General features: G+C 41.1%; 2 protein-coding genes across 2 annotated transcripts; both read right to left on the reverse strand.

Moving 5' to 3' along the window:
- Window positions 1-992: 992 nt before the first annotated feature.
- On the reverse strand, window positions 993-11,718 carry grk7b (G protein-coupled receptor kinase 7b). Its single transcript, XM_008425427.3, has 4 exons — window positions 10,760-11,718; window positions 9,042-9,479; window positions 6,709-6,980; window positions 993-5,931 (listed from the first exon to the last, which is right to left on the reverse strand). Exons 1-4 carry the CDS (start codon window positions 11,354-11,356, stop codon window positions 5,601-5,603), a joined length of 1,638 nt encoding a protein of 545 aa, XP_008423649.2. The 5' UTR covers window positions 11,357-11,718; the 3' UTR covers window positions 993-5,600.
- Window positions 11,719-11,802: 84 nt separating this feature from the next.
- Window positions 11,803-13,996, reverse strand: rnf7 (ring finger protein 7). The gene is made up of 3 exons (XM_008425423.3): window positions 13,741-13,996; window positions 13,585-13,632; window positions 11,803-12,887 (listed from the first exon to the last, which is right to left on the reverse strand). The coding sequence occupies exons 1-3, from the start codon at window positions 13,904-13,906 to the stop codon at window positions 12,769-12,771; spliced, it is 333 nt and encodes a 110-aa protein (XP_008423645.1). The 5' UTR covers window positions 13,907-13,996; the 3' UTR covers window positions 11,803-12,768.
- Between the last annotated feature and the right edge of the window lie 38 nt (window positions 13,997-14,034).

The raw sequence follows: 14,034 nt of genomic DNA on the forward strand, positions 1-14,034 counted from the left end.
CTGCAGCTTCTCAAAGATGACTTTTAGCCTTCTTCCCTCTGAATGCTCATCCACGCTCTCACAAGCACACCCACAGAGGCACACAGACACCTATAAATGTAATTTTGTATCTTTAGATACATGCAGATAAATTTGCATAAACTTAAAAAATGAACTCGCACACACACGTGCACACACACGCACACGTTAAAACTCAGCAGCCAAAAAAATAAAATAAAATAAAAAAAAATGAAAGGAGCAACATCAGTGGTGTGATACCATCCTGAGGATGCCAAAGCAGAACTGAAGTATTGCACAGGCCTTTGATGTGAATCCAGAGCATGGGCATGTAACAAACGTAGGTACCAAATTACACCCTGTCCCACTTTGATCTTCATAACCACATGCCTGCTCCTACAGAGGTAATAAGCCTGTGTGAGTGTGTGTTTGCGTCGGGAGTGTGTTTGGAAAAAAGGCTTGTCTGAATATTTTCATGTTTAAGCGGTGGCATAAAAAAGGATGCGTGCACACACGTGTGTCGCAGGCTGCAGATGCGTGTTGCAGAGCCACGGCTGGTGCTGCTGGACGACGGCGCGTGGCTCCGGGGGAACTGAACACTCACGGTGGCTTGTACGCGCCTGGAAAAACATGCTCCTTGAGACCTTCTGCTGAGTTTGTCTTGTCGTCACATCGTCCGCAGCGGACTCCCCACTCTGCCTTTCGCAGCCGATGATGATCGGGTTGCGTCTTGGGTTTCCATCTGAACCGCCCTCTAATCTCATGACTGTGAAGCGTGAATGGAACCGCTTCTCGGCTTTGTAAGGTCATCCCCTCTCAGGAATTAGCACAACACCTGTTTATGTGTTGTTCATTACCTAAGTGTGCCTGAGGTTTTCAAAGCGGTCTGTTGACTAACATGTTAATAATGATGAAATGTATATTGCTGCACTTTTTAGTGTACAGGCGCTGTATCAATAAAAAGCTCCTTTATTTCAGTAATTCAGTTTTTAAAGTGATATACAGATTGGTTCCACGTTGATGGATATATTTCTTGTATTTGTTCGACTTTCAATGATTAAGGCATGCAGCAAACGAAAATGCAAAATTCAAGAAATTGTGTAGAAATTGCGTAGTGTGACTAAAATCCAGCAAACTCGTGTGTTCATGGAAAAACTCTTTGATACAAATCCTGCTCTATCGCAGCTCTTTCTGCATGAATTACTCCATCGATGCAGCGTGGAATCGATGCAAACGGCTTCTACTGAGATGTGCAGGAACTCCAGGTTGCTTTTACAGCGGCCTCAGAATAAATCCAACAACAAGCGATAGACACATGATCAATGACAGATATTTTATAAAATATTGAATAATTTCATTGAACTCCAATCCAGAACTGCACAACATTCTGGAAGATGTAGACAGAGGAAAGTTCTTAGCTGCTCAACCTAAGCAAGGTCAACTAACTCACTCGATTTTCGGTTACCTAGCAACTCACTCATTCTTCGGTTACCTAGCAACGACCTGTCGAGTAACTGCCCCAGCAGCAGTTTAAGGCTGTGCCTCATAACTGCTTAAGAATGAACAAAAAATATAAATAAAAATAAATTGACGTGGAGGTAAAGCACATATTTAAAACAAAAAAGTATTCAAAAACTATCAGTATCAACTGATATGAAATGCTAATATAGTGATACGTTTTTTGGGCCGTATCGTCTAGCATCACCTTCAGCTTGTCTACAGATGGCTCCAGTGTCTCTGCTCTTCCTTAGAGAGACTAATTCATCTAACACTCATGTTTTTGGCTTGTGGAAAGAAGCCTGAGTACCCAGAGAAAACCCGCGCAGGCAGAGCGAGAACATACAAACTCCATGCAAGAAGACCGCAGGCTTGGATTTGAACCCAAGACCTTCTTGCTACAAGGCAACACTCCTACCAGCTGCATCACATTGCAGCCTCATACTATTCAATATCAATATTATAATACCCTCCCAAAAAACTTAAAAGCAACTGTATATCATCATACCATGCGTATGCAGTAAAGACATGTTTGCTTAATTTCAAGGTGAATCTGTGGGTACATGAGAAATCTGGTCATAAATAAGAAACAAGTTGTTAAAAATAACTCAGGCCCTTTATTGACATAACTTGAAATATTCACTTGTCAGCAGCTTAGTATTATTCCAAGTGATGATGGGAAGTTTATTCGTTTTCATACATTTTTGAGAGAAAGTTCACACCATATTTTAATTTTAGTGGAAAAAATAAAAATAAAACATTTATGAAATGCACAAGTCATAGTCTCCTCATATCATAGAAGACTCTCAACAAGCCAAAATACATGACAATAATAAAAAGAAAAGATTATGTTACATCTAAAATGATATTTGGCACCCAGAGAGTGAAAGTGAAGACATGCACATGAGATTTTGGACATAAAGAACAACATTTGTGCCACCTGCCACCAGGATGGTTTGTTGCATCGACTGCAGAATATTGGCTGTAGCTGCACCATTCCTGGTTTTCCTTTGGCCAAAGCCCTCTGCCAGATGTCAGATCTCCTCTGCCTCCTCTCGTTCTCACCTACTTCAGAAAATGTTGATGGCAGAAATCTTGTCAGATTTCCAGTCGCAAATCCCAACTTATTTATATGCTGTGATTCCTAACAACTGGGTATGCTTCAGAGCAGGGGTCCCCAAACTACGGCCCGCGGGTCGGATTCAGCCCGCCTCCACATTTGGTCCGGCCCCCTGAACAATGTTACCCAGAGAATGTTATTTGATTGTGCTTTCTGGAAAACACTAAATTTTTACATTTAGGCACTCCTGCAATCGTAACACTTTTTCTGTTACAAACTGACTCCGGCCCCCCACCAGAGAAGGGAAAAGTTATGTGGCCCTCACAGGAAAAAGTCTGAGGACCCCTGCTTCAGAGGGTAAAGTCAGTGAAAAAAACCCCAACATTTTAAAGATTACATTTTCATGCTTACATTGTTGATGTGCATTCTTTCAAGGTTAAAACTGCGTTGGCATACAACAATAAACTTTTTTTTTCTTTGAGTACGGATTTCTTTTTACTTTAATTATTAGATTGTATAATATTAAAGTGGTTTCCAAGTTTAGAGTTTATGTAAAACTCAATAAAAACGTGTGAGTGATGTGATTGCTTTTTTAGGCAAGAAATTTGGCGACATGGATTGCTAAACTGGACACCTCAGACACTTGCAACCTTTGGGGTTCAGAATTGCTTTTTTCATAGGCTGTTTGGGTAAAAGCTCTTCTATCCTTATTGTTCTGTGATACCTTGGAACAATTAAGCATATGCCATTAGTTGTCCGTTTTTTGTGCAGTTTGTTGCTAGTTACATTTTACATACTATCCGTTTTGCACAGATCCAGCAGCTTAGTTGAATTTAACGAGATCCAGTTTTAGCTAATAGCTTTAAGAAGGGGTTGACAAGCTGAACTATTGGTAAATACACAAACAAGTAAAACATTGGGTGACGGGTATACAAAGCAATTCCTGGCAACGAAAAAGTGTCATCCCTCCTCTAAAAGGATGTTTAAAAAATTTCAGATAAGGCACAAAACTTACCTAGGTAACAATGATGGCTTTGTGTAACATAACTTAAAACTAAATATCTCTGTTGTAATTAAAACTGTTTTCAAGTTTAGTGAAGTAGAAAGTTATGGAATCACATATCATAATAAGTAGTAGCTTGCTACACATCTTTAGTTTTTATTACACTATGGTCTTCATTAGTCAGGTCCCAACATTCTGGTACAGCAGCAGACAGGTCAGCTGTCCAGGACTGACTTCAAATCTTATTTCCACCTGACTGAATGAGAAACGTGTCTACAGTTTCAATGCCACCTTGTGCATTTACTGCAACCGGTTTCATTGGGATGACACCAAGCAAACATTCTAGATGTCCTTGATCTACCTAAATGTTTCTGTCTCAAGCTTCCCATTTCATTTCCCGTTGCTCTGAATTTTAAATTTAGCTCACTGGATTTAAAAGGGATTCCACTTTTTTTCTTTTAACAAATAGTTTCCATATTTTTCAAAGTAATCTAAAGCAGAGATGCGTCATTAATTTCCACAGCGAAATGTAAGTTGTTTAGGTGTATTTAGAAAAGACAGAATATTGGGCCGTTGAATCAAATTGTTGGTGTAATTCTTTTTCTGTAAAATAAAAAACGTCTGCCTAAAGACTAGTGATAGCAGATAGATGGTATATAGATATAATCAGCAGTGTAATTGGGATGTACGGGACTACGACCACATAGAAACTTTTGACACAAACTTAATTTGTTAGCTCACTGAGACAGAAATAGTCAATATTTTAGCAAATATTTAAAATATACAGGTGAATATATTACATTTTTAAAATAATTTCTCAAGGCTGATATTTAAAATAGCTAACTATCAAAATATTGATACTGAGTTCACAATTTTACACGAGGGCCACACAGTGACTGACAGTGCTGTCTCACAGAGCATTTACCTCTATTACAATCTGCAAAATGATGGATAATGTGTCTAATATTTATATGTTGCGGTCAACGGTTTAATGGCAAGAAAGAGCAAGCATCGTTAGCTAGCAGTTTATTTTAACAGATGAAACTATTTCTAAACATGTGGGTAACATTTCTGAATTTTTAGCTCGCATAAGGAGTTTAAATTTGCTTGCTAAAATTGTGGCTTACTTAACTTGGTGCAAAGCAATTTTTCACTGCTGACTGATTAAAAAGTTTACCAAACCCAGGATAAGCTATTAAAACTGTTAAAACTATGTATCCACTTAACCCTCCTGTTATGTTCGTTTTTGAGGTACAGCAATAATGTTCGTGGGTCAATTTGACCCGGGGAGTACATTCTCCTCTAATAGGAGATTGGCACTGACTTTTAATTGCCTTTTTTTTTCTAGGCGGAAAAACAAAGTGTGTGAACAAAGTTTCTTTTTGTCTGGATTCATTATTAAAAATGTGTACATCCTCATAAAAACCAGACCAACACAGCCAAGGTAGTTTTGTTGCTGAGAGGTGATGATGAGGCTTTATGCACTTTGTTGGTGTTTGGCGACACTTAGTGGTGAATATCTGTCATTGAGAGGATTTACGTCAATCACACTGCGTATGACTTTGCCTTGTCACAACCAAAAGGCCCTGTTGGTTTTTGGCACATTGCTGATTATAAGAATTACAAGATTTACGAGCAAATACATTATCATAACCCAGCCATTTGTCAGTGACCTACAACCATTACGCAGCTTGTTTACAAACACATGTGAACAATTGCCTGCTGAAATGGATGCATGATGTAATGGAAACTATGAATCCACTGGGACGGACTGTCTAATCAGGAATAGAAGGGCAAAGTTTGAAGCGGCCGAGCCCTTTTGTTTGACTTAATATTTGTGAATAATGTTTTGTTGTGTTTGGCCCTGGCAGCATTACTACCAGACGTTTTGTTATATAAAGCTTTCTAAGCACTACAGTAGAAAGAAAATGCATTGATCTGAAGAAAAAAGGCAAGTGCCTAAAATGTCTCCGAGCAGCTTAATTCAACACGTAGCGCTAACAGCGAGTGAATTTAATTTTTCAAGCAAAGACATCCAGAATCTCACAAAATGACGCACATCCTGGACGTCCACACACTCTCTTGGCCATGTCCGTTCACCTCAGGATTATTCACTTCGTCAAATACTCCACTGTCGATTATTTCCCTCTGCCAGCAGACGGAGACCGCGCCAGTGCTGAACTCCTTGAAGAACTTCTCGTCCTTAGAGTCGAACTTGACATCCTTGATCTCAGAGTTGTCCCTGAAGTCATCAGAGTCCTTGGAGTAGACCACATTAGGTTTTGGCACCCAGGGGGGCTCCACCAGCCCTGCCTCCAGACGGTGGAAATTGACATTCTTGAAGAACGTGTGAGTCCGCGGGTCGTCGTCTCTACTGTAAAACACAAACAAATACATCTGTTTTTATTGAATTGGCTCATGTTACTTGAGGTGTCAGACTAAAAAAAGCACTAATTGGACTCATTGTGTACATGAATGTCATTAATTTGGGGAGTTTAAAGATCAAATTTAAAATATATATTTTTACTACAAACACGAGCCTAAAACACATTTTGATAAAGAATTTGATGGTCTTAGTTCTAAGTCAAACTAGGTCAGTTTTTATTGCTTAAATTAAATCAAATTTCTTTTTTTTACTTTCAATATAAAACAGGAAAATAAATATTAATTTGAGAACATTTCATAATAAAGAGCTGAATTATTGTCATTCCCATGATAAAGGTTTTCTAACTTGCACTGTCACTTTAAAAATATGTAGAGAGGACTTTAAATTAAAAATATAAACAGCTATTCTAATTGAATTCCAGTTAAATAATTAGTTTTGTTGTAATTTTAATGTTCAGTCTTTGCCAGAATCTCATCATCTTTTTGATCAGTAAACCCAGAATAACAGGTCATGAGTTACAGCAACAACTTAGGATGTGATATCACGATGTAAAAATTTCATAATTATAAAATAACACAAGCAATGTGAAGTTCTGATTTCTTAGCTGTGCTTATTAAAATGTAACGCCCCTGTTTGGATCAAAAATGTGTATCCAGCTCTTCTGAACCTGTTCCTTCGTGTCCCCATGCACATTTCTCCTACTGCCACTTGATTTCTTTCTTGACACCATGAACCAGGTATTTTGTAGTGAGGGACTTTTCTTACCGGCACCCAAGGCGAAACAGAACCTTCTTCTTGAGAAAGTGGTTGATGATATCTTTGGCCGGGCCGTCAAAGCTTTTGTTTTCAAACTTGCAATCATCCTCCAGAGTTCGACGAGTCACCTCGCTGTTCTGCACCTTTTCCCTGAAGTCTTTAAAAGGCAAACGACCAGCCACCATCTCATAAATGCTGCAGCCCAGAGCCCACCAGTCCACAGATGTGCGGTAGTACTCCTGCTTCAGGATCTCTGGAGCCATGTAGCCGGTCGTACCAGCCTGCAAACGAACAGAAGGGAATCGTTGAGAACCGATCGGAAAAAAACACTAATGACAGACATTAGTGTCACAAGATAAAGTTGGTGAATGTTAAAGTTAAACATCCATCCATCCATCCATCCATCCATCCATCCATCCATCCATCCATCCATCCATCCATCCATCCATCCATCCATCCATCCATCCATCCATCCATCCATCCATCCATCCATCCATCCATCCATCCATCCATCCATCTTCTTCCATTTATCCGGGATCGGGTCGTGGGGGCAGCAGCCTAAGGGAGGCCCAGATTTCCGTCTCCCCAGCCACTTGTTCCAGCTCCTCCGGGGAAATCTGAAGGCGTTCCCAGGCCAGCCGAGAAACATCGTCCCTCCAGCGTGTCCTGGGTCTTCCCCGGGGTTTCCTCCCGGTGGGACGTGCTCGAAACACCTCACCAGGGAGGCGTCCAGGAGGCATCCTGACCAGATGCCCGAGCCACCTCAACTGGCTCCTCTCGACGTGGAGGAGCAGCGGCTCTACTCTGAGTCCCTCCTGGATTACCGAGCTTCTCTCTCTAAGGGAGAGCCCAGCCACCCGATGGGGAAAACTGATTTTGGACGCTTGTATCTGTGATCTCGTTCTTTCAGTCATGACTCAAAGCTCATGACCATAGATGAGGGTGGGAACGTAGATCGACCGGTAAATCGAGAGCTTCGCTTTTTAACTCAGCTCTCTCTTCACCACGACGGACCAGTACAGCGCCTGCTTCACGGCAGACGCTGCCCCAATCCTTCTGTCGATCTCCCGCTCCATTTTTCCCTAATTTGTGCACAAGTTATAATTATCCTAATTAGTAGGAATAAGTGCCTAAAATATATCACTCTGTGCGAAACATAAATATAAATGTACCTTTTTGAATTAGGCTCTGATGAGGCTCATTTATTAGAATTAAAGGTTCTTTTAAAAATAACAAACTTCAGGCGGATATTAAACATCCTTTTGATTAAGCCCACATTGCTGTACTAAAAATTTATATTGGTCTAATGTAATATTCTTCTCTTAAATATTGTGTTTTCATTAACTGCAAGAGGGAAATAGTCATAACTAATAAGTAATTAGTCTATAAAGTTTCACTTTGTAAATTGAGTTAAGAAAAATAAATGAATTTTTCAAAAATGTTCATTTGTTAAATTAGGCTGCGTAAGCCTTTTAAGGACTAGTAATTGGGGCAACACTGATGTTGGCAAAGACAATTGTACTAATCAGTAACTGTGACGGTGCTGAAACAAAATAAATCTTTAACATGTCTCAAGGACAGCTTTCCATTCAGAAAAGGTCTTAGTTTCACACATTTTAATCATTTATTATTATATTTTTCAAACTGCAACTTCAATTAATTTAATATAGAAGATTGCATGTGCAATACTTCAAATTTGATCATATCTATGCACTTTATACTCAGACACCTCAACAAGCTATAACACAACGTAACGCAAAAACAAAAGTAAAATAAAACACGACAACAACATTCCTGACACCACCGTAAACCTCAGAGGAAGGGAGTCTTACAGCTGCTGCGAGGAAGGATATGCGACACCGCTCCTTTTTGCATTTAGGATGCAGTAGTCTGTTGCTGACGGAGCTCTTGGGGTTTTCCTTCAGTTTGGACCAGCTCTACATCGCATGACTCATCATAATGAACAAAAAAAACAAACAAATGCAAGACCTGCAATGTTTCTGCCATTTGTAGGACGCAGATTAGTCAGCTAAAGCTCACAGGTTGTACCTGGTTCGCTGTACATTTCTGAGTCAGAGCAGGCTGTAGCTGAGCATCAGGTCAGGCACCTTTTAACGAGATAACTTTTGGCTGCACAGGATCATCCTCGGCTGTAAGGAGCGCTATCGTCCCTGTTCCCGATAAGCTACTTGAAATGGCAGCTGAACCGTGTAGTGAAAGTAAAGAAGAGAAGGTAAAAATGTACCACGTCTGAAACAAGCTGCTAATGGTTTTGCCATGCTGTGCTCCGAGTAGAGGAGGATTCAGCAGCCGCACAAACCACATGAATGTCGGGTACTCACCCTCTGGCAAGTCATTTTTCCTTTTGGCAGCTCCACGGCCAGTCCCAGGTCTGACAGTCGGCACTGGCCCTTCGCATCCAGCAGAACGTTTTCAGGCTTCAGATCTCGATACACGATGTCCATAGAGTGCAGGTGAAGGATACCAGTAACAATCTGGGCTGCGTAGTAAACAACACGCTCCATGCGGATGCCTCTCCTGCCCAACTCGTAGATGTGGAACCTGAGGTCTCCTCCGGACATAAGGGTCATGACCAGACACAGGTGGGTTTTGCTTTGGTAAGTGTAGGCCAGGTTCACAATGAAGGCGCTGTTGACCTTCTCCAGGATCTGCTTTTCCGTAAGGGCCAGCCTCTCTCCTCCTTTCTTCTTCAGACGCTTCTTGTCCAGCTTCTTGCAGGCGTACATCTGACCTGTGTGCTTGACCTGGACCGCACACACCTGTCAGAAAAGGACAGCATGATTCATTTTAATACCAAGACTGGTTTTTAGCGTCTGACGGATTATTTTAGCATCTTTAAATGCACTGCCTGGCCACATTGCTACCAAAAAAAGAAGGTCACGCAGTCTAATTATTATGACTTCCTATAGCTTTCCTATTGCTTAGAGTTCAATCTTTATGCTGCCTTGCAAACTGAAGCCTTTTTCTCAAGTTAGCCTCACCAATTAGTGGTTCTTGAGTTCTCCTCAAATTGTGGGATTGCTCTTACTTTCACTGTTGAACATGGCCCTGAGTTCTGTTGTTTTTCTTGAATTAGATGTCACCAGTCGTTCAACTGACAAGCGATTCATCACCCATCAGTCATTCTGGGTTTTTCCAACCACATTTCTTCCTCAAAGATGATTGTTCCCCACTATCCTTCCAGTTTTTAGCTGTGGATTGGACAGTTCTTAACCCACTTCCTTACAGTTTTAGTAATTTCTGCAATCTGCTAAGATGTTTTCTCTGCTTGATGGAACAGACTAACCCTTCTGCCATGACCACAGGAAGTGTCTTTTTATATGATTGTCAAATGAGAATGTACCTATTCCATCAGTTTTGGGTCAAACAGCTTATCAGCTGAAAGATCATCAGCAGTGCAGTAATTACCCAATTACTTTCTGCTGACTTTTTCCTGTGCTGATTTTTTTTTCTTGCCAGCAATGGCAGAACAGAAAATTGGGAAAGATATGGGAAATTAGGACAAAGCACTCAAAGTAATACCTTGTGCTATGTAAATTAAAATTCGTCTTAATCTCTTGCTAACCTTTTGCTCGTGTAACAATCAGATGATCTCATGATGAGCACTTACTGGTCAGAAGTTCACAAAAATTAAGCAAGAATATCATCTTCAATCTGGACTTTTAATAATTTATTTAAACCTGTGATTTTAAAGAATGAAATGATTATGAAATAAAAAGCGTCAGTTGTTTAAAAACAATAGAGTGTCCATGTTTGAATTATTTGTGCACCTACTTTAATCAACACATGGTCAAAGTGATACATGTCTCTAAATCTAAATGTTTGGACACATCTAACTCACTTCCTCAGCATGCAGTCAAGTTCTCCAGAGTCCTGCAAATGATCTCATTACTTGACTCAGGTGTGTTGAAGTAGGGACACATGTAAAAGTCGCAAAGCACCATCCCTGCGCTGTAGTTTTAATGAGCTAGAGAAAAGCCTATTAATTTGTGTGTTCTACTTTGAACATGTTGATTTTGATGGGAAGCTTTGTACCGACCTCTCCAAAGCCACCTCTGCCCAAACTCCTGAACTCGTAAAAGTATCTGTCGGTAATCTTCTGCCTCTCGCACTCCTTCCACTGCAGGAATCGGTAAAAGAAGGGGCTTTTCATGTACTCCAGGAAAGGTTTTCCTTTCAGAAATTTTCTAGTCGCTTCTCTCATCTGCTCCACGGCTGCCTCGTCGTTTTTGTTGAAAAGAGACAGGCACGCCTTGACGTCCTCCGCTGTGAGGAAGGAGAGGAAAGTCTGAGACTGAGGCTGACAAAACTTTGACAGTATCCTCTGTTTGGCCTTTTCCTTGGTTCCGTCCTCGGCAACGCTCCAGTTGCTCAGCTCCTCCAGAAACTCAGCAACAGCCACACACTGAGGGTCAGAGGTCAGGAGAAACTGCTGAAACAACTTCCTTCCTATAGGCTGCTGCTCGCAAAGAGACTCATAGGTCTTCTCCAGTGCTGCCTGAGGAGCAGAGGACTTCTTTGGCGTGGGCAGCGTCAGAGACACTCGCCGCATTCTTAGCTCGTTGCTATCGGGCTGCAGAGCTCCCAGGTATGCTGTGTTGGCCACCAAGCTGACCAGACCTGCCTGGTCACCCATGGGCGGATAAATCCTGAGGCGTGCTGGGAAACAGCTGTTGAACTAAGAACACTTAAATTCGTCCATCTGGAAAATCGAGGCACACGAGAGCCCATCGAGCTCCCACATCTTCAACATTCTCGCCGCCTCGTCCCACACGGCCTCGCACGTTTTTGCAAAGACGGCACATGGGGAAAGCAACTTATGCGGTTTGAACTTAAGAGGATTTAGACTGGTCTATTATTAGGAGATGCAAAGTGGCTGTGTGCAACCGCTGAACTGCCACTCTGACATGATGCGGTGCCAGCCCCAACCTCAAAGTCACTGGAGACCACTGAATTTATGAGTTTACACAGACTTCTTTAGAGTAACCCCCCCATATTGTAATAGGAGTCAGGTTTTTACTACATTAAAAAAAATTAAAAATACAAACAAAAAAAAACAAGACATTATGTTGTGAATAATACTTATTTCTTACAGCCATTTTTATTTATGCTCATGTTGGTACAAAGCGCTGAGGTTGCTTCTTTTTTCACATCAGCCTCAGGTTGAACAAGGTCGATGCAGCCTTCCAGCCAATAGCATCTCCAAGTCAATTATCCGGCCAACTCTCTTCCACTTACTCTCCCGTTTATTGGTTTTTGAAAACAAAAATCCAAACTTTTATTTAGTTCATTGCTTCGTTCATTGGGTTTCAAATATAACAACCGGGAACACATTGACACTGGAACAATGCCAGCCTTACATGTAATCCAATGCTCACAGTATAATGGGTAACAAGGTTACCTGTCATGTAGAGCAGTTTCGCAGCCTAAGCACTTACATCCGTAAAGCCAACCTGTAACCAATCAGTACCACATGTACACTCCATAAAAGCTGTTTTTTGTCTATAAAAGGCTCAGAGGAGCATGCTAGACAGAATGGGAATTTCAAACATCTAATTGGAATCAGAATGTAATTAACCTGGAAGATTTCAGTGTGCAGGTTTTAATCATTTGTGATATACTTTAAAACTCAAAGTCCTATTCTGACAAATAACTGAATATTTCAAGACTGAAGTATCTGTCACACTTTGACACTTTTATTTGAATTGTATGAATTTTATTCTCAGTGTCTGAATCACAGTTATTCACAATCCTTGATCCCTAAAGAAGAAACTCCCATTTTCACGATGTGCCAAACACCACAGCAGACATTAATGTAAAGCTAACATGACGCTCCAACACACTTTATTCTTCTCTCCTTGAAGTGTGATCCCTTCAGCCACGAATCTGTGCAGCTCTAGCTGTGTCCATTGTCCTCCTTTGACACCAAGTATAACGGAAACATGCGATTGAAAGGGAGAGGACAACGCAGGACATACTGCCGGGATCAGTGAGAAGTCTGTCACCATGTTCTGGTGCATCTGTGCACAGTACATCTGGATGTGGTGCTTATTTGCCGATTCTCTGAACCACCCAGTCCTGCTGGCAGAGGGGACAGCGGTTGTTCTGCTTCACCCAAAGTGACATGCAGCAGTTATGGAAGGAGTGGTTGCACTCTCCCCATACGACTGAAAGACAGAAAACAAACACAACCTGCTGAGTTCAATGACCACACCAGACAAAACTATGTAGGACATGGTTTATACAGAAAATACATCAGGGAGGTGAGTGAAAATAACAAGCTTGGGGTGGGCGATGTGGACAAAGTACTGTGATGAAAGTTTCATCACAGTACTTTGTGGTACTATTGTGATAACGATAATAGTGAGGATATCAATTATTTACCATTCTTTTTTAGGTAACTGCAATCATAGCCCCACAAACACAAATAATGCTCTTAAATTACAGAATCCCATTGATTATTATTAGAAAAAGAACGAGGGAATTGTAGGTTGATTGTATTTTGCCGTAATACTCAGTAGCAGCAGCAGCAAGGGAATTTCAATAAGTGTTTGAAAACCCTGTAGAAACAGCATGATCTCAGACAAACAGGGATAGAACTATAGTCATAAATGTACACATCTGACGACATATTTAAATTAAAATAACTCCGTTTATCTTTCTTGGGCTCCGAAATAACATATGCTGCTGTTGCTCATAAAAAAAACGAGTTCTTCTGAATTTCTTTAAACAGGTTTCTGTAATTAGCAGGCTGAATGTTGTTTTTCCTGACAGCTCCCACTAATTAGCCAACGCTAGCTTGTTTGATTAACTTAACAACTACTGGTATTAGTAAATTGTGCTTTTTTATGTTAAGTATCTTACCAACACAGTCTTCTTGTTTATTCTCCGCCTGGCATCGAAGGCATGCGTCTGCAAAACGTAAAGCGAACAGAGTTACTGCTTCATTTGTACTGTTACAAACCTGTTAGCTTCATTAGCCGTGGGTGAGAGCCGAGCTAACAACTCATCCAGACTCACCCATTACTTGTACCCGACAAATGGCACAAGTATCGCACTCAACGTCCCAACTCCACATGGCTACTGCATTCCACTTCTTCAGGGAAAACATCTTGTCCCCACCCGACTTAGAGCCCGAAGAAGTGCTGTGCGACAGGACTAAACCCGGCTCGTCACCGTCATCCATCTCTGCCGCAAAACGGTGCTAGCTGGCGTTAGCTTAGCTGCACAAAATGGAAGAACGACAGCTGTGCCAAGGCTAACCATGTTAGGGGGCGTCTTGTTCATATAGCGACAGAAGAGGACGCTGTTTGT

This window comes from Poecilia reticulata, chromosome 13 (genome assembly GCF_904066995.2).
Source record: "Poecilia reticulata chromosome 13, P_reticulata-male-v2, whole genome shotgun sequence".
NCBI lineage: Eukaryota > Metazoa > Chordata > Actinopteri > Cyprinodontiformes > Poeciliidae > Poecilia > Poecilia reticulata.